Source organism: Theobroma cacao, chromosome 6, assembly GCF_053813885.1.
Source record: "Theobroma cacao isolate CCN51 chromosome 6, ASM5381388v1, whole genome shotgun sequence".
In the NCBI taxonomy this organism is placed as follows: Eukaryota; Viridiplantae; Streptophyta; class Magnoliopsida; order Malvales; family Malvaceae; genus Theobroma; species Theobroma cacao.
In genome coordinates, this window is record NC_142644.1 from 1,315,024 (window position 1) to 1,338,263 (window position 23,240).

The 23,240-nt window shown below is 31.9% G+C and overlaps 2 protein-coding genes and 1 pseudogene across 4 annotated transcripts; all 3 read left to right on the plus strand.

Annotated features, from left to right (window-relative positions):
* Positions 1 to 3,936: 3,936 nt before the first annotated feature.
* Positions 3,937 to 5,959, plus strand: LOC18595166 (tetrahydroberberine oxidase pseudogene; annotated as a pseudogene).
* A 150-nt stretch (positions 5,960 to 6,109) lies between these two features.
* LOC18595169 (uncharacterized) lies at positions 6,110 to 9,140 on the plus strand. 3 transcript variants are annotated; one of them, XM_088807427.1, is made up of 4 exons: positions 6,110 to 6,366; positions 6,882 to 6,983; positions 8,085 to 8,156; positions 8,709 to 9,140. In XM_088807427.1, exons 1-4 carry the CDS (start codon positions 6,361 to 6,363, stop codon positions 8,880 to 8,882), a joined length of 354 nt encoding a protein of 117 aa, XP_088663553.1. In that variant the 5' UTR covers positions 6,110 to 6,360; the 3' UTR covers positions 8,883 to 9,140. The 3 variants fall into 3 exon arrangements, with proteins under 3 accessions (XP_088663553.1, XP_017979378.1, XP_017979379.1); XM_018123889.2 differs by lacking the exon at positions 6,110 to 6,366 and adding an exon at positions 6,373 to 6,672; XM_018123890.2 differs by lacking the exons at positions 6,110 to 6,366; positions 8,085 to 8,156 and adding an exon at positions 6,373 to 6,672.
* Positions 9,141 to 16,385: 7,245 nt separating this feature from the next.
* On the plus strand, positions 16,386 to 22,354 carry LOC18595170 (cuscuta receptor 1-like). The gene is made up of 9 exons (XM_018122588.2): positions 16,386 to 17,036; positions 17,279 to 17,437; positions 17,517 to 17,672; positions 17,770 to 17,847; positions 17,945 to 18,100; positions 18,292 to 18,366; positions 18,472 to 18,627; positions 18,739 to 18,813; positions 20,301 to 22,354. The coding sequence occupies exons 1-9, from the start codon at positions 16,685 to 16,687 to the stop codon at positions 22,352 to 22,354; spliced, it is 3,261 nt and encodes a 1,086-aa protein (XP_017978077.2). The 5' UTR covers positions 16,386 to 16,684.
* Positions 22,355 to 23,240: the final 886 nt, after the last annotated feature.

Below are 23,240 nucleotides of genomic sequence, written 5' to 3' on the forward strand. Positions count from 1 at the left end.
GTTCACGAGATTGAAGTAGAGGAATTACGTCACCAAGTTCAAGAATTATAAGAGCAACTTGCAAGATATAAAAGCTGCCTTAAAAGTCAGCAATTTAACATACTCTTTTGCTGCCAATCAATATCGTCGTAAACAAGAATGAGGAAAGTGATCAAGTACTTGTGCACTTGAGGGAAGAAAGATTTCTTAAGGGTACTTATCACAAGCTCAAGTTTAGAAAGTTTGGACCTTAAAAGGTGCTAAAGAAATCAATTCAAATGCCTACTTAATTGAGCTGTCACTTGAGTTATAAATAAATCTTATTGTCAATGTTTCGGACTTGTATCCATTTGATGGATTTGATGGGACTGCATCTATTATAAATGCTCAAGTTTAGCACTTTCCAATTGCTAAGGCTGGAGTTATTGAAGAAGTGTTAGATGTGAAAGAGGTTTGATCTAAACAAGGGAACCTATGCAGGTGATTTTTTTCTCTAATCTAAGGAGAATAATATAGGAGTATGTTATTAGGTTACTTGCACATTAAGTTAGGGAAGATTATTTCTATAATTATCTTTCCTTAATTATCTTTTACCTTACTTGTATTTGAAGAATGTTTAGGTTAGGTTATTTTCTTATCTATTTATGTATTTATTTAGGTTTCTTTAATTATCTTTTACCTTACTTGTATTTCAAGAAATTTTAAAATTAGGTTATTTTCTTATTTATTTATTTATTTAGAAATTGTAATAATCTCATATGGGAAAGTTAGAAGACTCTTTTCTTTAGGAATAGTTATATAAAGCTCTTTTGACTTAACTGTTAGACACATTCAAGTTGAAAATTAATAAAGAATATTTTTTTAGTAAGTAGGAGTACTTATTTTCTTTAGTCTCATTTTAGAAAAGTAAGAGATTTTAATATCTTGGATTGGTAAACCTAAGTGAGATTTTGACCATTATTCACCTTAGTGGAGTTTCTAACCTCACCAAGATTGATGTTCACCTTAATGAAGTTTCTAACCTTACCACGATTAGTGTCTTCATAATGCCCCGACATCAATTATAAAGTATTTGGATCAAGGTGAAGTTTCAAGAAACTAGAATTGTCGACAAAAGCCATTAAAATTTTGTTATTGAGGTAACCCAACTAAATCTATAACGTTCAACTTGCAATATTATACAAGGACAGTGCAATATTAATAGATTCTTGCTCTTCCATAGTTGATAACAAATTAAAAGATGTGATATAGGGGTATATTATTAGATTATTGTTATCTAGGTCCTACATAGGAATTATGGGATAAAATAAGAATTTTAGTTTATGTAGGAAAATAGAATAAGAGTTTTAGTTTATTTAAGAATTGTAATAATCCTACATGAGAAAATAATAAAGCTTTCTTAATAGTTATATAAAACTCTATTGAGTTAATAGATAGGCACATTCAAATTGAGAATAAATATAAAACTGTATTGAGTTAATTGTTAGGTACATTTAAGATGAGAATATTTTGACTTTAGTGGGATTTTTAATCTTGTCAAAATTGTTGTGATCTTAAAATGATAAAATTTTCAAACTGTTAGATTTGTGCTCATTATTGTTTATGGTAAAATTTTCAAACTATTTCATTTGTGCTCATTATTGTTTATGCATTGGGCAAGGAACTTTGAAATTTAAAAGATTTTGAAATGGAATTATTTTTAATATGCATGTCAACTTAAAATGACAATATTGATAATTGTATTGTTTGGATATGTGCATTTTAACCTCAAATTTTGAGTATTGAAACTTGATTATGTAATTATAAAAGAAAAATAATGATCTTAGAGTTAATAAAAATATATGGAAAAGGCTATACGATAGGTGTGTCATTAGATTTTTCAAAATGAATACATATTATTATTTATATGAAAATATCAAGAAATATATATAAAATAAGATTTGTAATAAGAGTTAAAGAAAATAAAAATTGCATACAAAAAGGAGACCATAATAAATGTCATTGAAAAATTTCCTGAAGGTCGAATTTGAAATGAAATATTTAAATCATTGAAATCCTTCACCTGAATTCCAAAAATTATAATAATTTCAATTTTTATTTTACCCATGAAATAATTTGGTTTTAAAATTTTGAAATTCTCTTATATCATTAGCATCTTAGATTTTACCTATACCAGAAAGATCTAGCTCAATCACTTCCATCACCTTCCAACCACATTCTTGTAAAGTCCATGTCCTTAAACACATTCTATAAAGCTTTCATGCATGGCTGCCCAAGCCTCCACCATGGAAGGATACTCAGTATAATTTGAACGTATCACCATAAATATTGATAAAGTAAAGTTTCAACATTTAAGAGCTCACATGTAATGGATAAAAAGTAATTGACTTTTTAATTATAAAAATACGAGTACATGTCAAATTCAATGAAATAAACGTTGATAGACTTGCATAAAATTTTAGGCTTGAGGCTTGCCTAATCCAATTTGATTAGCTTATTATATTAATAAATAATATATATATTTTTAATTTTAATTTATAATATGTTTTAAAATATTAATATGTATAAATATATATATATATTTTTTTGAAAGTCAGAGTTGAACCATTTCATTAGCTATGCAAAAGGTACATCCAAGAGGAGGACAATAAACCTCCAACCACCAAAAGAAGAGTCTGCAGATACCAAAAACTCAATCAATCTGCAGCAGCTAGATCACTCTGTGAACCCGAAAAAACAAAAGATACAGCCACCCTACAAGCACAAGAGGTTTGATAAACCTCAGACAAACCAAAAGAGGATCTAGCCGAACAAGAAAGCACAATACCACCCCACCCCTGTACAGCATGTCAATTCATTCACAAATAATCCAGTGACAAACAGAACAGAGAGTAAAACAACCAATAGCTGATGAGCAGTAATCCCAACAACCCAACTCAACGAAGCAGCCCAACATAACAAAAACACAATCAGTAAGCAGACAAGAAAGCGGAAAGAAATAGAATTTAGTCATTATCAGGCTCAGGCGTCACCCAGATAAAGACAATTTCTGTGTTCATCCCTGATTGAGCAAGAAAATCTGCAACCTCGTTCGCTGACGTGGGAATTTTAATAATGTCACAGTATTTAATCATAGATTTACACGCAATATCTGGATAATGTGGACGGGTTTAAACCCCATTTGACAAGCTTTGCAGAGTCGCTTTCAAGGATGAGTTTTTGTGAACCCCATCGAGAGGCCACAAACATTTGAAGAGCTTTGCACATAGCTTGGACAGGCTATACCATTGAAAAGTCAAATAAATCTAGGATAGATGCAGGTTATAATATTGAAAAGTCAAGGTAGGGTAGGGGTAGGTTGCCGTGTTGCATACTACATACATATATATATATATATTATATAAAAGGAGGATCGGGTTTTACTATTTTAATTCTCTTGGATTGTTGGCCGAATTAATGACGAATGTCACTCAATTGGATGGTTTGCTCTATTTTTTTTTTCTTTTCTCCTCTTCCAAACGTCGTCATTTTTTAACTTTTTTTTTCATCCCCTTCTGTTGATTGTTTTATGGAAGCGGTGTAGTTTTGGTCTTTTCTATGTTTATTTTGTTTTCCCTTTGTTTCTTTCAGGTGGTCGATCGTCTACGAAGATGATATATTGTCCTTGTCAAGGCGGTAAATTCCTTTGTTTAGACTTTGGGCCAACTACCTAAAATTTGATCTCTTTAGTTTTTATATTTGCAGGAGTACGTGCGTTGAATGTATACTCCCTAAAGTCTATGCAATTAGGCATATATTTAAGAATCTTCTTGCATTGAGCTTGGGGATCTCCATTTTTGCTTTGAATTTTTCAATCTGAATAGATAAAGATATCAGGAATTCAATCTTCAAATTCATCTTGAGTACGTAATTTCAACAACTTGTAGCAATATATATGCAAGTTTTCTTCTGCCCATTTCCTGTATGAATTCACATTATCCTCTAAAGATGATGATTCCAGGGTCTGGGATGGTAACATTAACATTATTTCTCTTCCTATCTGTCTCGGTTTGCTTTTCAGCTTCAAATTCGACCAAGGAAAGCTTTCTGCAATGCTTTTCCTCTCACTTACCGCCTTCCAACATAACTTCTGATGTTATCTTCAGCCAAAACGGCTCCCAGTATTTATCTATATTGCGGTCTTCCATAAGGAATTTAAGGTTTCTGAATGCTTCGAAACCCCAATACTTGATCACTCCATACTCTGAAGCTCACATCCAGGCCGCCGTAATTTGTTCCAAGGAATATGGCTTGCATGTTAGAGTTCGAAGTGGAGGACATGACTATGAAGGCCTCTCTTACATATCTGATGTTCCATTTATAATTATAGATCTTTTCCAAATGCGGTCTATTAGTTTAGACATAAAAAATGAGTACGCATGGGTTGGGGGAGGTGCAACTCTTGGTGAATTGTACTACAGCATTGCTGGCTCAAGTAATCTCCATGGATTCCCCGCGGGCAGTTGCCCCACCGTAGGTGTAGGGGGACACTTCAGTGGAGGTGGATTTGGTACCATATTCAGAAAATATGGTTTAGCAGCTGACAATGTCATTGATGCCAAGATAGTTGACGTTAATGGAAATATTCTGGATAGAAAGTCCATGGGAGAAGATCTTTTTTGGGCCATCAGAGGAGGTGGAGCACAGAGCTTTGGAGTTATTTTCTCATGGAAAATTAAGTTGGTTCGTGTTCCTCCAACTGTTACAGTGTTCAGCATTAGAAAGACACTGGAACAAGGAGCAACTAAACTTCTCCACAAGTGGCAAACCGTTGCAGATAAGCTGCATCAAGACCTTTTCATCCATGTAGTTATGGGAGTTCCTAGTGCAAATTCAAAAGGAAACAAAACTGTTCGAGTTTCCTTCGATTGCTTGTTTCTTGGGACTGCTGAAAGACTCCTCTCTCTGCTACAACAACAAGATGGTTTCCCTGAGCTGGGAGTAACTCGAGACAACTGCACTGAAATGAGTTGGATCCAATCTGTCCTTTATTTCGCTGGCTTCTCAATCACAGAATCCTTAGATGTTCTGCTTAACAGGACAATGTCATCTACGCAATTCTCCAAAGCCAAATCCGACTACGTGAAGGAACCAATTCCAGAATCAGGGTTAGAAGGACTATACAAAATGCTTGTCGAAGAAGAGAATTCGATATTGATTCTGACACCCTACGGTGGAAGAATGAGCCAAATATCAAGTTCAGAAATTCCTTTCCCTCACAGAAGTGGGAATCTATATGGGATCCAGTACATTCTTGATTGGGCAGCAGCAGAGGAAACAGAGAAGCATCTAGGGTGGATGAGAAGGCTGTACAAGTACATGGAACCTTACGTTTCCAACTCTCCCAGGGCTGCCTATTTCAACTACCGGGATCTTGATCTGGGGAGGAACAACAAAAGACATACAAGCTACGCACAAGCAGCCGTCTGGGGCTTCAAATACTTCAACAATAATTTCAAGAGGCTTGTTCGTGTAAAGACTTCAACTGATCCTGACAACTTCTTCTGGAATGAACAAAGCATCCCGGTATTACAGTCAGGGAGCACAAAGAAGGGGAAGAAGGACTAGATTGAATACCATTCACGAGAATCTTATCTTATCTTAATTCTTATTCTTATTCTTAATATAATGAATCTCATGTACATGTACCTCCATAGTCTGACATCTGTTTAAGTCTTTTGGTGTTTTTAAAGGGATATTCTGGGCTTTGGGTTTGTTGCCCGTGTTTCCTTACTTCCCTCTCTCTTCGTTTTTTCGCATCTCTCCCGCCCCTGTTTCGATGCTTCCCTCTCCCTTCGCCGTTACTGCGTTTTTGCTTGTTTTCGGTCACTTTTTCACTGTAGTTTTCTGGATATTCCTAAGGAGATGTTGGGTTTCTTTAATTTCTTTCTGGTTTTGTATGATTATATTTCTAAATTGCAAACAGTGTTTGATTATTCAAGGTTGGATTGATTGTTCAGAAATGGAAAACTGTTCCTTTCATTCCCTTTCACAGATTTTTTTTGTCTTTTTCTTTCATTTTACAAACATCTGTGCCGCATAAGGTTTGGGTATTCAATCCCTCATTTACAGTTCATTTCGAACATTTTAAACTGTTTGATGAATTGTCTGAAAGGAAAAAAAAAAAAAAACAGCTACTCTGTTCATACGTTTGTGAGTTACTAATATATTCCAGTCAATTTGTTGCAAAAGATTGAGAAAGAAAGGTGGATGCTAAGCTGACCAACACGTGGCGTTTGACAGTGAATGAGAAGAATTTCATAAAAAACAACTCTGTTTTCTGAAATAAGAATAGATGGTCGAAAACCATTTGAATTTCGTGATATCATCATTGACTTTAGCATGCGGGTTCTTTCTTGCTTTTATTAATGTTTATTTGCCTGTAAAATTTCCTGCTTTCCTTACTTTTTCAGCTTTTGATGTTTTTAGTTGTTTTCTTGGTTTCTTCTTCCTTTTATTTTGCACTTCTTTTTATCTCTCTGGGTTTCGGTTGTTCCAGTTTGTTCTTTCTCTTTGTTTTCCGCCTTGCTGCAAAGGTCAATCGATGGCAGCTTGTGGAATGCTTGGAGCCAAAGCGTTGAGACTGTTAGGGAATTAAGATTTTTTTTGGATGGGACTGTTGTTGAAATAATCTTGTCCATGTGCCAGAGACAAGTAAGGCAAAATCGCAATTATTCTTTTGTTTATTTGTTTAGTTATGTTTTATTAGATATTGATTTTCTGATACTTGTATTTTCATCAAAGTCTGTACTCTTGGTCTGTCTACAGAAAAGATATGCAAAATTTTGCTTGCTATAGAAGTAGAAGGAACAAAATATGACTAAATTTATCTTAGTTTGATCCTTTTTATTATTGTATTGCAGGCGGTGATAATGTTTGCTGAACGTGACTTCTTATGGACTGAGGGGGACCCGGGTGCAGCAGGTTACACAATTAAAGAAGCAGTTACACCCACAAGAAGCACGGTCAGTTTCTATTTTATTTATTAATTGATTGGGTGATATGTAGTTCCATTGTAGATATCTAATGTGAATGCAACTGCATGTTGCAGAGTTACTGCTTAGATTATGTATTGCTAATGTAAAATACTGATGCAGTATATGCTTGATATAACCTAATTGATCTCCTGTTATTTAATGATTTTGTTGAATTCAAATTCCAAGGCAACAAGCCCTTGCATTGCATCTCCTTGCATCTATGCTTTATAAGGCATTACATAGTATTGATCTCTATCCAGTTGCCTCCACTCTGGCCAATTCAAGGGGACGTTTTTCTTTTAAAAATGCCATTAAGGTTATGTCACAGCCTTTTTTTCTGTTAAAATTTAGAAATTGGCATATGAGTGATGATTTTGTTTGGCAGGTATGGAACATAACTTTTACAATATTCCATTAACCCACTTATCTTGAATGCATTTATTTACACTGTGGTTCCCAATGCTATACAAGCTGCACTTGTATTATGTCGTCTTTCATGGCATATTTTGTGGGTTGTGCCCAAGTGATTTGGTTGCTGGTTGAGGCTATAGGTGAGGGTTGGTTTGTTATGGTCAAAATAATCTTCACTGTTACAAACAAAGGCACCTCTCTTTTATTCTATATTTTGAGCAAATTTTCAGTTTCGCCTTTCTTCCCAAGGTTTCTGGTGTGATGATGTTAGCAGAAAATGCATAGAGTGTTTAAAGAATCAATACATAACTCCCTAATGGTAGTACTAGCATATCTATTTCTGTTTAAATTTTTTTATGATATGCCTTTTGGTTTGTAAGATACATAGGTATCAATGTTTTGTTATGCTATCTTATGATTGAACAATGTTATAGCTTTTTGTATTTATTTATGTTTCTAAATTGTAAACCATTAGGGTTGGCACTGACATATCTATTTCTATTTGAATTTTTAGATGATTTGTCAGCAAGTTCATTATATGTTTTAGCATAATATTGTATATTCATAAGCAAAAATGTTTTTTGTATAATTTGGCGCACAATCTCATTCAAAACTAGATATTTAGTGAAGCATCTAATGAATTATATCTCATAAATTTATGTAAATTTTTTGGAGCAGCTATTTTCTTGGTATGAGCATATATTCCTGAACCTTGGTTATATTTTGTCGGGATCTCCTATAATTTACCAGGTCAGCAACATTTCCTGTGGTAACTCATTGCTGTGTAATATATTAAATTTAGATCTTTGGAATCATGTGCCTCCTCAGTTTCCATGGCTTGCTAATGCATGGACAAGACCTTTATCCCATTTTTCAAACAACCTGCTCCGTGACGTACACGAATAATTTTTTTGCATTTTGTAACCAATGTTATTTGTAGATATATTAAATACTAATATGCTGAGTTATTGTTTTTTCTTTTCAGATATCTTGCTCATTGATGAACAGAATAATTTTTGTACATATTATGATACTTTTTGTGTATTTACTGACCACAATTATTTGTACATGTGTCAAATCTTAATTAGTAAGGTTATATCAATAACAACATTCACAATCCTTACAATCGATTCATAATTTTTAAAGTAAAATACATAGACACTTTTAACTTTTAATCATATTTAGACGTGGATTCATAAGTTTTTAAAATAAATACTGTCTTAAATGTGTAAATAGCGTTAATATTCAAACGTGATATGTCTACAATATTTTTTTTAAAATTTTTTTCTTTCCCTTGAGCAGGCCAACAACATTCCCTCATATCGATTGGCCACCCTTGATACGATCTCGCACTTGTCGAGGTTCCCCAGCATCGCAGGAACACTGAATCTGGTTGGGGAACCCTTCCAACACTTGCGGCGCTGTGGGAACACCAAATTTCACATTCTCGGCGAGATTTGGCCACAAGAACGTTAGATCTGACGTTCCATGCTAGATCCAACGTTCCCAAGCACCGAAAGGCCCTTCCATCGCTTGTTGGTACTGTGGGAGCACCAGATCTGGCGTCCCCAAGTTAGATCTGGCCTCGAGAGCGCCAGATCTAGCGTTCCTGTTACCGGATCTACTCGGAGAACGTTTGTTGTCGTTCACAACTATCGTCCGTGCTAGAGAAAATTTAGTGAGAGAAGGTTGGGTAGAGAGATAAAAAAATAGTTAAGGATGAAAGAAATTGTATTTTATATAATCATAATTTTTAAAATTAATAAAAAGTAAAATTATTTTAAAAATATTATTATATTATTAAATTAATAAAAATATTGACTATTGATTAATGATAGAATTATGTGTTTAAAAAAAATATTTTTTGAAAAAGAGTGTTTATTTTAAAAATTGAGACTCATGTATAATTATGGTAAAAAATAAAAAATGTTAGTGTATTTTACTCTAATTTTTAATATCTAGTGTATATAAAATTTTTAAAACCGCTAGAAAACGCGGGACTTTTTCTAGTTATATAATGAATATAAAAAATAAATGAACTCACAATTGGGTTAACCGTTCTTTCTACTTTTGGGCTTCAATGCTTAGGCCAGCACACTTCAAATAGGCTCCAGGTTTAATCTGGGCTAGTTTGGCTTGTTTCCTCCTTCCGTCTTTTCTTTTCGTTTCTTTCGTAAATGCAAAAATATGCTCAATAATTTAGTAAAATCAAACATCTTATTATTATTAAAAACAAACATCTTTATTTTTAAATAATTTAATAAACATATGCCCAATAATTAACTTTTAACAATGTACTAAATAGTTTTCACTATACAACCATACTTAAAAATATTATTATTATTTTTTTGAAATGCTTAAAAATATTATTATTAAAAGTTCTATGTTTAGTTTATAAGATTATATTTTTTTTCACAACTAACAGAACTTTAGGATGTTGCAAGAAATGATATCTTGTATTATGAAATTGTGAATATTTGCTATAGCGATAAATGAGATATAGATATTGATGAGCAAAAATAAAAACTTATAGATAATTTGTTTATAGGGCGAATAATTATGGAAATAAACATCCAAATCATATTAATTACAATTGTGCTACTAATTATGGAAAATTTTTATAGCTCCAACAGTAAATGCCTGCTTTACTTTGTAAGAATAGACCACAACAAATTTTATTACAGTGGTTGCAAATAAGATTGATTAGAGGTGGCAATTGCATGGGTCGGGTCATTTAGGTCAAGCCATTTTGGGTCAAAATAAATTCAAATAATTTTAAGTTCGATCATCTCGTGTTCAGGTCATTTGGATTTGGTCATTCGGTTTGATATTAGGGTTATTTGTATTTTGAGTTATTCGTGTTCAAATTATTGAATTTTAAAGTAAAATTAATTTAAATTTAAATTATTTGAGGATAGTCATTTAAGTCATTTTTAATTCAAATCATTTCAGATTTAAGATATTAGATTCAAATCATCTTAAGTTTTATTGAAATAGACTTTTCCTGATCAAATCAAGTTAGGTTGTGATCAAGTTCAAATTGGTCGAGCAAGATTTTTTAGATTTGGATCAATTTTGTCAGTTTTAAGAAGAATTTTATTTCATTCAATTCCATTGCTTATATGAAAAATCAAGACCATTTGCTTGTTGTAAATTTAGTAGCATATACAGGAGATAAGTAGATGAAGTGAGGGCAACTTGACAAGTCTACATCTTCTCTTTGTCTCTCTTTTCTCTTTGGAACAAGTCAAGGTCTTCAGTGGTGGAGCTAGGATTGCTAGCTAACCCTCAACTTGGGAAGTCAAGGTCTTCTCCCTATCTCTTTGAAACAAGTTAACGTCTCCAGTGGTGGAGCCAAGATTGCAAGGTAACCCTCAATTTGGGAAGTTCAGGTCTTCTCCCTATCTCTCATTTCTCTTTAAAACAAGTCAAGGTCTTCGTTAACGGAGCTAAGATTGTTAGGTAGTGCAAACACACGTCCACGTGTGTATATATCATTTTCATCATATTTCATATGAAAATGATCATAAAATTTTTTAATTTAAGATTATCACAAAATTAAATAGAGTTACTTATTAAAATATGATATATTAAAAAAAATTCAATCTATATTTTAATTGAATTAGAAAACATCTCTTGGAATACTTATTTTTATGAATTGATGTTGTTAGTCTCTGTTGTTATTTAATTTTTAAAAATTAATTCACATTAGTAGGTGAAGCCATCTTTGCATTTTTTTTTTGGATAAACTTTAAAATTTTCATTCATAATATGGGTTACCTTGAGTCGTAACACTTAAAGTTAGTACAAGCGTTAAAGAGTCATTTGTTCCATAATTCTCTGCTCAGAAGAGAATCCAGTACCAACAGTTACTTGCCAGCCTTCAATTCAAACCTATAGATATTAATTCTACCCTTACAGTTCTCCCTATGCGAAAAATAGATACCATACCTTTACAATTCAACATCCCAACCAATTAATGCTAAGGTAGCGTTTGGTATGAGAAAAGTGAGAATACATTTCTTGTAAAGTGTTCAATTAAGTTACATTATAATATTTGTTTTGCAACAAACAATTGCAATGTAAAATTGTAATGCAATCATGTTACAACCAATAGATATAATATGATTACAGTCCAAAACTAATACAATCAAATTGTATTATATTTTGCAATGTTATAATTTGTTATATATATATATTGAGGGATGTCTCTTTGTTACTCTCAGTAGCCATTCTCTGTTGGATGATGGATAGTGATTATCAATAAAATTTATATTATCTTTTAAAAAAAAAGAAATTAAAATAAAATATAAAATATAAAATATAAAAATTATAATAAGAAATAAAAATATCATATATGACATTAAAAATATATTTAAGAGATGATCTTATATAAAAATTAATAATAAAAAATATAAATATATTAAACTTGCATTTTAATAAATAGAAGTAATTTTGAAAATTGACATTACATTCTTAGCAAAATACTTGTAAACCAAACATTACAATGTTATTTCCCTACATTTTAAGCATTACTTTGCTTATATATCAAATATTGTAATATTATCTTTTCTGTAATCATATTACTTGTAATTATATTGCATTGTAAGATATTAAACACCACCTAAATATTATAGTGAGATAAATTAATTTTTTTTTTGAAAGGCTGTTCAAGATTTCATAACTATAAAGATTTACAAAATTTACTCAGGGGCTAACAATCAGCACAACGCTGGCTACAGAAGATTACCAGCATGGCTGTAGTGATGAAGAAGAAAGGATAGCCTACAAATTAAACAGAGTAGGGGCAACAGAATTTGAAGCAATGGAGGAGAGTAATGAGGCAAATTGATTAGATAGAGTTCTTTCTGGAATGCTATGAAATTCATCATGAAAATAAATAATAAAAATCCAAATTGATTGATTAATAAAATTAAATAAGTAGATTATATAACTTTAAAGTTTTAAAAAATTTCATGTTGATAATATATTCAATAAGCTATTGACTTATAAGATTAAAGATTTAGTTTTGATTGCAGTTTTTTTATCTTTTAGTGTTATAATGTTTATTCTATTTATTAACATTAACACAATAATTAAATGAGTAAATTACTATAATAAGGAAATCTTGACCATCTGCTTTAAATTCGGAGAACATTGTAGAGTTTTGTGTACGTAAGCTAAATATTACCAAGTTTAACTTTTATCTTAACGGGGTTAATATCTTTCTTGATATTTTTATGCTCATTTTCTGTATATAAATAAATTAATAAGCTATTATGGTTTATTATTTTTAACATCAATAAAATATTACTTTTAAAAAAAAGCAGCGACACTTTACAAACATATTAAATTTAAAAACTATATTATTTATACATATTTTTATTTTTAGAAAAAACAGAGTCTAATTTTTGCACTTGAGATCAATTTTGATGCTTTTAAATTTTATTATAAGTAAAAGTTAGGGACAAATTATATTACTTTGGGGGAGCATTGATTTATTTTGGGAGATATATCTTAAGAAAACTACATAACAATATCTAAATTTCAAAATTCCTTGTGGGGGCATTGCTGCCTTTGGCTGCAATGTGGCTCCGACAATGCACCTTATTAATGCATTTCGTTCATAGAAAATTTAATGAATCAGTAATCCAAATCATGCACATTCTGCTAACAATATTTTAGAAAATTTTGCAATGAGAAAATATGTGCCTTCCTTGTAAAATCAAGGGTCAAAGCCGATTTTCCACAGACTAAAACTTTTTTTTATGTTAAAAACATAATTCTTATATTCGTAGTTGATTATAAAGAAATGAAATAACTTTACGGGTCAAGTAAGTTAGAATTTTACAAGAACTTTAATATTGCAATTACTTTTAAAGACAGGGATCAGTGGTGGTCAACATTAATTTAACATATTACTTTGATGTTACAATTGCTTTTAAGATATCAGCATTTATAAATAAAAGTTTGCAGTAAGTCACATGGCACATTCTTGGTTGGTGCAATTGTGGTGCTAACAATGGAATTTGACTAATGGGGTGGAAAGAATATTTTGAACCCAAACTACGCGTTTTTTTGACAAATCACTCATTTGAGTAAAGTGTTAATTAGTGAATGATAAAAAATAAAAAAAATAGAAAAATAACCAAATCATGTGATATTTTGCTGTGAATTTAAGATGTAACATCAACAGGAACAGGAACATTCACCAAAACGGCAAAGTTGAAACACAACCTTATATTTGTACTCTTTTCTCAAAATTCCTCAGAAAGCCTCAATCCACAATCACTCAAAAGTCCATTCCGTCTCTTAGCAAAAGTTAGATCTTGTTTTTCTCCTTCCTCCTTTCTTACCCTTCCCTCTAACTCCAACAAATCAACCAACAATTTAATATTGCAATTGGTTTTAAAAACGAGTCAATTATAGTCAACATCAATTTAATATATTACTAAGTGTGCTAAAGGCACCGTTTAACTAAAGCACACTGCCTTATTAGATGAAACACACCGTTTCATTTAATCAAGTTTTAAAAGTTAGTTAAAAGCTGTTAGAGAAGTTAGTTGTACAGATTAGTAAAGTAGGTTTACTCTTTCCCATTTAATCATTTATCACCAAGAAACAAGTTGACTTGGACTCTAAGAGAGATCCAAGTTGTGCTAGGAGAAGGAAGATCTCTAGCATTTAGGATTCCTAGGCTTATGCAAAGTCGGCATGTGAATCTGGATATATTGGTAACATATATAAAACTTGTTTCTCTAAACCTTCTTATAAATGAATTGTTGAGAAAAAAATTACCTATAAATAATTTGTTTAGTGGGCGAATAATTATGGAAATAAACATCCTAATCATATTATTTACTTTGATAAGGCAATCGTGCGACTAATTATGGATAATTGTTTACAGTTCGAACAGTAAAATGCGTACTCAACTAGGTAAGAATAGACCACATCAAATTTTATTACAGTGGTTGCAAATAAGATTGATTTGATATGGTAATTGGATGGGTTGGGTTAATTTAGGTCAAGCCCTTTCGGGTCAAAAGAATACTAGGATTATTTGCATTTTGAGTTATTTTTAGTTCAAATCATTTTGGATTTGAATCTCAGATTTAGGATATTTTAGATTCATATCATTTCATATTTTGATTTAGCAAGTTTGGATTGTTGATTTTTCTTGATCAAATCAAGTAAGGTTATGATAAGTTCGAATTGGCCAAACAAGTCTATTGAATTTTGATCAATTTTGTCTGCAAATACTTTTATTTCATTCAATTCCATTGCTTTAATGAAAATCAAGATCATTTGCTTGCTGTCATTGTCTTCTCCTTGTCTCTCTTTTTCTCTTTGGAATAAGTCAACGTCTTTAGTGGTGGAGCCAGGATTGCTAAGTAATTCTCAACTTGGGAAGTCTAGGTCTTCTTCCTATCTCTCTTTTCTCTTTAAAATTTATATACTAACAGAGACCAACAACATCAAGTGATAAAAATAAAAACTTTTAACTAAAACTATGCTTTCATTTTACTTCCATCTTAATGCTTGTTTAGTATAGTTTTCTAAGAGATTTTTTCTAATCCAATTAAAATTTTTATTTAATTTATCGTAACAAAATTTAACTTTGTGATAATCATATTACAACCAATTAATGCTAAGTATTTTAGTGAGGCAAACTAATTAGCTAGACTTCTTTCTGGAAAGCTATGAAATTCATCATAAAAAAGAAAATTACTTTGGGGGAGCACTGATTTATTTGGGAGATATATCTTAAGAAAACTACATAGCGACATATATCTAATGCACATTGTATTTATTTGTTCATAGAAAATCTTATGAACAAATAATTACAATCATCCAACGGTATTGTGGAAAATTTTGCAAGGAGAAAATATGTGCCTTCCTTGGATCAAAGCTGATTTTCCACAAACTAAAACTTTCTCTACGTTAAAAACATAATTGTCACAAAATATGTTGAAATTTATGCTGTTGACTATAAAAAAAATGAAGTTATGGATCAAATATGTTAAAATTTCACCAAAAACTTTAACATTGCAATTGCTTTAAGGGTTAGGCCAATGGTGATCGACATCAATTTAATATATTACTTTGACATTGTGATTGATTTTAAGAGATCAACATTTATTAAGGGACCGATATTAATAAAGAACTTTGCACGAAACCACATGGAACATAATTGGTGCAATTGTGGTGCTAACAATGAAATTTGACAATAATGGGCTGAAACAACATTTTGAACCCAAACTTCACGCTTTCTTGACAAATTTTTTAGATTCTTCTTTTTTAGATGAAAGATGTGAAATTCTTCCTTCAATCATCACAAAATCACAAGATTTGAGACATTTATCGTAACTTCTATTTTAAATTCTGGTTCCTGCATAAAATGTCATTGGCCTATGTTATGTTATTGGCTTGTTCCGAAATATGAATCAGCTTCCCTTTGATCTATCTACGATGGACGAGCCTCCCTTTCCAATGGTTCACTTGATAGGATAGGATTGTCTTGGAGTTGCTAGGTCTATGGCTCGTGCTTTTTAGACCATAAAACCATGGTTAATCAAATTCTCAGATTCATATGAAGCACTTAAACAGTTGAGCCAAAATCTTATCATGACTCTAGAAATAGTTATTGATAGCAAAAGTCTAAACATAACCCTATTTATTTGTAGTGAGAAGTCCCAAAATTACTTATTGAAAGAACCCTATTTTCCTTTCCATACATGAGTTTTGCTAATGATCATTTTTGTTTTCTTTTAATATTTAATAAATATTACTTTGATGTTGCAATTGCTTTTAATTAAGATATCAACATCTATTAATAAAGAACATTGCAGTAATTAATTTAAGTGCTAATAATGGAATTTGACTAATAAGGTGGAAAGAATATTTTGAACCCAAACTACACGTTTTCTTGACAAATCACTCATTTGAATGTTCAGGCCTTGCTATAAATGGCGAGACATTCACCAAAGCGGCAAAGCTGAAACACAACCTTATATTTGTACTCTTTTCTCAAAATTCCTCAGAAAGCTTCAATCCACAATTACTCAAAAGTCCATTCCTTCTCTTAGCAAAAGTTTAGATCTTGTTTTCAATCCTCTTCAACTCCCCATTTGTTTTTCTCCTTCCTCCTTTCTTACCCTTCCCTCTAACTCCAACAAATCAACCAAAATTCTTCTCCTCGCTTCCAATAAACAAATACCCAAAGATAAGAATAGCTCCTCTTTTTCTTTGTTGTTATATTGTTATTAAGCAGTTGAGAGATGATGGAGTCCAAATGGTTGTGGATATTGTTCACTGTGTTGTTGCTAGAAGGATGGTTGTGTACTGATGCGTGTTGGGAGCATGAGAGAATTGCTCTCTTGCAACTCAAACCTTTCTTCAGTCCTTATATTGATCTGAACAACTGGGTGGAGGTGAAGGGTTCCGATTGTTGTCAATGGACAAGGGTTGAGTGCAACACCACCACCAGGCGAGTGATAGGACTCTCTCTTAATTATACAAGGTGGAGAGAAGATCATTGGTATCTTAATGCTTCTTTGTTTCTCCCCTTCAAGGAATTGCAGAGTCTTTCTTTGCAAGGGAATAGCATAGCTGGTTTCGTTGAATATGAAGGTCCACCCTTTGCCTTTCATCTTTAATTATTCATCAACTGCAAGTTTTGAACATGAATCCTTATCTTTCATTTTAGGATCCATTTAGAAAGCATAAAAATTCCTTCTAGAAAAACTTGTCAGCATTTTCCCATGTTCGAAAGGGGAAAAATGCCGAAATGAAGGAAATATTTGTACAGGAAATTTTTAGTTTTATTGACGAAGAGCCACTAACTCTTATAAATTAAAAAAACTCTCTTGCAGGTCTTGCAAAGCTATCATCTAAATTGAGTGATTTGGAGATCCTTGACTTAAGCTACAATTACCTCAATGATAGCATATTATTATCTTTGAGTGAGCTTTCCTCTCTCATGTATTTAAATCTAGCCGGCAGCATGTTCACAGGATCTAGTCATGCAAACGGTAAAGTTAATCTAACAAGTAATTATTTCATAAAATATCGAATATTATGATATTTAACTTTCTTTATTACTAGCATCAGGTTTTGAATCGCTTTCAAGACTTCATAATTTGGAAGTTCTTGATTTAAGTGGGAACTCTTTGAAGAATGACATCCTGGTACATATGGGCAGTCTTTCATCTTTAAAGACTTTAGATTTGGGCAGCAATAAATTAAAAGGAACGGTTCATCTTCAAGGTTAATTGGCTTGCTTTATTTTAGGAAAGCTTTTTATCACTATTTGTCTTTACACATAATTGAACTTACATGAGTGTTATTCGTTGGGCTTGAATAGAATTGAATAATTTGACAAACTTGAAGAACTTGAATTTAGAGGGCAACTATATTGAATGCCTCCAACCATTATACCAAGGTACAAATTTGTATTTTACTCAATTAAGTTTTTAAGTGATTAACGTATAATTGATAAAGATTTTCATTGGTGATAATATCATAGCAATCTTGCACAGGAAATGAAACACAACTGAAGTTGACCAATTTGGAGGTACTTGACTTGAGTTTTAATCTCTTTAGCAACAACACATTTGCATTCCTTCCTGAGCTTTCGAGTTTAAAGACCTTGTATATGTGGAGCAATCAATTGCAAGGCTCCATAGACATTGCAGGTAAAGCTATTGTCTTCTAATTCTTTTTAGTTTTTAGAACCTTTAAAATTATCCAATAGGTACTTCAGGTTTGCCATTTTTGTTTCATTAAAGTCAAATATTGAGTAAAAGACTTTTCATATCAAATATGTGAAAATTACAAATTACTAACAAGATTGACATAAAGATTATTTGAATTGAATTTGATATAGGATTGAATAATTTGATAAACTTGAAGAAGTTGTATTTAAGAGGGAATAAAATTGAAAGCCTTCAATCCTTCCGAGGTATGCATTTATATTTGCTCAATTAATTGAGTTTTTACATTTAACTAAATATCATGTAAAGCTTTTCTATTTAACGAAATTATATTTGTAAAAAATCTTTTGTAGATAATGGAAGACAGCTGAAGTTGACCCATTTAGAAGAGCTTGATTTGAGTGATAATCTTTTTAACAACAGCATCTTTGCATCCCTTAAAGGGCTTTCAAATCTGAAGTCATTGCGTATAAATTACAATAAGTTAAAAGGATCAATAGATATGAAAGGTAAGTTGCTTTTCTTCCAAATTTTGACTAGTTATAAATATTTCAAAAACATATATAGTTCATGTTTATAGAGGATTTACTGAAGTTTATCTATTCCTTTTCTTTTATCAGACTTAGGTGCTTTTACCAACTTAGAGGAACTATATATGAGTGATAACGAGCTGAACGAATTGGTTACCCATAAAGGTATTGAATAAAATTTGTGTGCTTAATTGTGAGTTTAAATTTTTATTCTTGATTAGATCTTACTATATGTGAAGTAAATATTTTAGTGATAAGACAAATTTATACATGGTTGGTTTTACATAATTTCATATTAAGAAAAAATTTCATTTAATTTATTTATTTAAGATAATAATGTTTTACTTTATTATTTCTATTATTCGTTGGCTATCACTGAGTGCTGTTGGTTATTGTTGTGAATCTACCTTGTGATTCTGTCTTCCCTGTTAACATATTTTTCCAGTGTCTGGGCACCCTGTTTTATGTATCTCCCATGTGCCCTCTGTTTCTTCCTGACTTTTTGATTACCTTCTTGGTGCCTGCTGTGTTTTATTTTTACTACTATTACTCCACTGGATCTGAGCAGTGATTTACTACTATTTGTACGTCCTAATCTGTTTTTGCATATTAATGAATTTGACTCAGCTTTTAAAAAAACAAATTAGTAGACACTTATTGTTACTTATTATATATCATTGTTATCACTATCAAATAAATAAATAAATACATTCAATGAAGAAAGTTATACTGATTGGTAATTATGTTAGCAATACACCAAACTTGAAAAATTAAATTTAAGGTATTGACTCTTTTTGTAAAATTTTATGTTATGGTTGGTTTCATGAAAATTATAATCTTTATATCATTCTTAATATAAACCATACATATCTAAAAATAATAAAAATTTTAATGGAGAGAAATTTAAAAAATAAAAAGCAGAAATGCACAAAATCAGATCACACACTAAGTTCATACGGAGGGAACACAAAAGTAATGATTATATAACTTCATAGGTGGTAGCATTTGATGAGTTGACGGTCTATAGAAACCTATACACTATTAGTGTCTCAAATATTAATCCATAGAGTAATGATTAAGCTTGTTTATTTTTATTGTTATGCTTTGGGCTACTTCTTCTTCCCCTTTCGCAAAATAAAATTTCTTTTCTTCGTCGAGAAAAAAAAAATCCCATCAATGAGAAATTAATTCAATCTTATTTAGGTAAATAAAAATTAAATGCATACAAAATTTAGGATTAAAGCAACTTCAAGGAATTCGATATTGTCTACAACGTGATGAACGAATTTGTGGCCCATAAAGATATCATTTAATAAATTTTCTATTTTTATTTGTGAGGTTAAATATTTGTTCTCATTAAATCTTAAAATGAAATATATGTTCTAGTGATCAACAAATATATTTGTGAGTAGTTTTTGATCATTACATGCCTCCTATGATTAATTACTTCTCCTTTTAGTTGGCAACATTTTGCAAAGCATCGGAATATTATCTTTGTGTGAAGTAAATTATGAGTCAAATTAATACTCCACATTATATTAGAGATATGTCTCTTAAATAATCTTTTATTAGTTTTCTTTAATCTAATTACTCTTATCATATGTTAGAATGAAAATGTAATAGATGTCTCATGGAAATTATACATTTTTCAGGTTGGTGTGATTTACGGAACCTTAAACAATTAGACATCAGTGTAAATGCACTTCAGGGCCTTCCTTCATGTTTGGGTAACTTGACATCCCTTCGTGTCTTGGATATCTCTGACAATCAATTCACTGGAAATTTGACTCCTTTAGCAAATCTCACATCACTTAAATTCCTCTCCATTTCAAGAAATCACTTTCAAGTACCGCTATCGTTCATATCACTTGCAAACCTCACTGACCTCAAGATTCTCCTGAGTGATGAAAACAAGTTGGTAATGGAACCAGTCTTCCATACATCAGTCCCAAAGTTCCAATTGAATATCATCAGTTTCTCAAATTGTACAATAAATCAAAAACAGGTCAGTCAAGAACCTCTTAAGTTCCTTCATCACCAATATGACTTGAGATATGTTGATTTTTCCTACAACAAGTTCAACGGAACAGTACCATTTTGGTTGTTAGAGAACAACACAAAATTAGAAGCACTCTTCTTGATGGGCAATTCTTTTACGGGTCGCCTCCTGTTCCCACCAATTCCTCATCCTGATGTCTCTTCAATTGACTTATCTAATAACAAAATACAAGCTCAAATTCCAGCAGATATATGTTCAACTTTTCCTCATTTAGAAAGGTTATTATTATCTATGAATACCTTCAAAGGTAATATCCCTCCTTGTTTAGGTGGTATGAGCCATTTATCATTGTTAGACCTATCAACTAATCAATTGTCTGGAGGAGTACCGGAAGAGTTAAGTATGAGTAGCTCACTGAGGATTTTGAGGCTATCAAATAACAACCTAACTGGAAAGATTGTTCCAACAATCTTCAATTCAAATTTGTTATTAGAATTATATTTGGATGGGAATAACTTTGTTGGAGAGATACCCGATATTGATAGCTTTAATGCTGGCTTTGCTTATTTTTTATCTGAAATTGATCTAAGTAATAACAATTTGTCTGGCAAGCTTCCAAGATGGATATGGAATATGTCAAATTTGAGGATACTGGCTTTGTCCAACAATCACTTTGAGGGCTTCATTCCAATGGAATTGTGCAACCTGGACCTACTTCAATTTTTGGACCTCTCCCAAAATAATTTTTCTGGCAATATACCATCTTGTTTCAATCCACCATATATACAGCATGTCCACATGAGCAGAAACAGACTAAGTGGTCCACTAACACGTTCTTTGTATAACAGCTCTTCGTTAGTGACTTTTGATCTTACAGCAAACAACTTGACTGGCAACATTCCAGAATGGATTAACACTCTTTCAGGTTTAAGTGTTCTTCTTTTGAAAGCTAATCACCTTGAAGGAAGAATCCCGGTTCAGTTATGCGAATTGTATTCCTTGAGCATCATAGATCTTTCTCAAAATAAGCTTTCTGGTGTTATACCTTCTTGTTTGGGTAATTTAACTGTTGGAAGTTATGACAAGTCTTATATATTTGGAGGTAATTATTATTTTTCAGAGCAGGATATACAAAAATACATCGGGATGGAAATGAACATGGATCAATCAGTACAATCACATTCGTCTTATCCAAGCTACATGAAAGAATGGATAGAGTTTACAACAAAGAGGGGGTCCTATAGATATGGAGGTGACATTCTTGACCACATGTCTGGGATTGATTTATCTTGCAACAAGTTAACCGGCCGAATCCCATTTCAATTGGGAAATTTGAGTGAAATCCATTCATTAAACTTTTCACACAATAAATTGATTGGAATTATACCCTCATCATTTTCAAATCTTAAACAGATTGAGAGCTTAGACCTTTCTTACAACAACTTGAGTGGTAGAATCCCCGTCCAACTAGTTGAGTTGAACTTTCTAGAGGTTTTTAGCGTGGCGCACAACCACTTGTCAGGTAAGACTCCAGAAAGAAAAGCTCAGTTTGGGACCTTTGATGAAAGCAGTTATGAGGGAAACCCTCTTCTTTGTGGACCTCCATTGCATAACAATTGCTCTAATACTGATTCACCACCAACGGTATCAACTGAATCAGATGATGAAGGGGAAGACAATTTGCTGGACATGTCTGCTTTTGTGTGAGCTTTCTGAGTTCATTTGCAGCTGTGTTATTGGGAATCTTTTCTAGTCTTTTCATCAATCCATATTGGCGAAAAACATGGTTTTCTTTCATTGAGGATTGCATCACTACTTGCCGCTTCTCAATTGTGGGCAACGTTTTTGAGTTATATATCTTCAGAAGAAACGCTTGGCTGTGAAAGCCTTAATGCTTTGTGTTGTTGCGGGTTGTGGACATTTTGCTTCGTTCTGTTGATTTGAAGGAAAAGTCAGGTGGCTGCTGTAATGTAAGCTTATTTGCATTGTTTGATTCCGGTGCTTTCATCTGTTGGGCTTTATTCTGCTTGCATCCAGTTTTTCTCTGTTTTCTCTTTCTTCCATGGTGGCTTTCACAGGATTAAGGTTGTCTCTTTGTCTTCCCCATCTCACTCTGTTTATGTTCTTTAAATTGGGTGCTTAGCTGTCAGTAACTCATTGTGAGGGATTGTTCTTATCAAGGTATTTCAGTTTGTACTGGTGTGTGGACAGGGGTTTCTCTCCATATTCTCACTGTTTAGCTGCCATGAGAACCCGTAAGATTTTCTATTTTTGGCTTTCTTATCTGTTCTGCTTTGAAGGAAGCTTGTAACCTTGTGTCTTGAACATAGGAATCAATATATGTTCGACGTTAGGCCAAAAAAAACTTCAAAATATGATCTCATTTTAAAGTTAAATCAAAATAATATATATTTATTAACTTAAAAGAACTACTTTAATATATATCTTATTAAAATCAAACATCGTTATTTAAAAAAAATTAATAGAATTATGATCAATAATTAGTTTTTAACAATGTACTAAACACTTTTACAACAATTTAAAATTTCTATGTTTAATTTTTTAATGTTGAAATTTTCACTTAAGTTGAAAC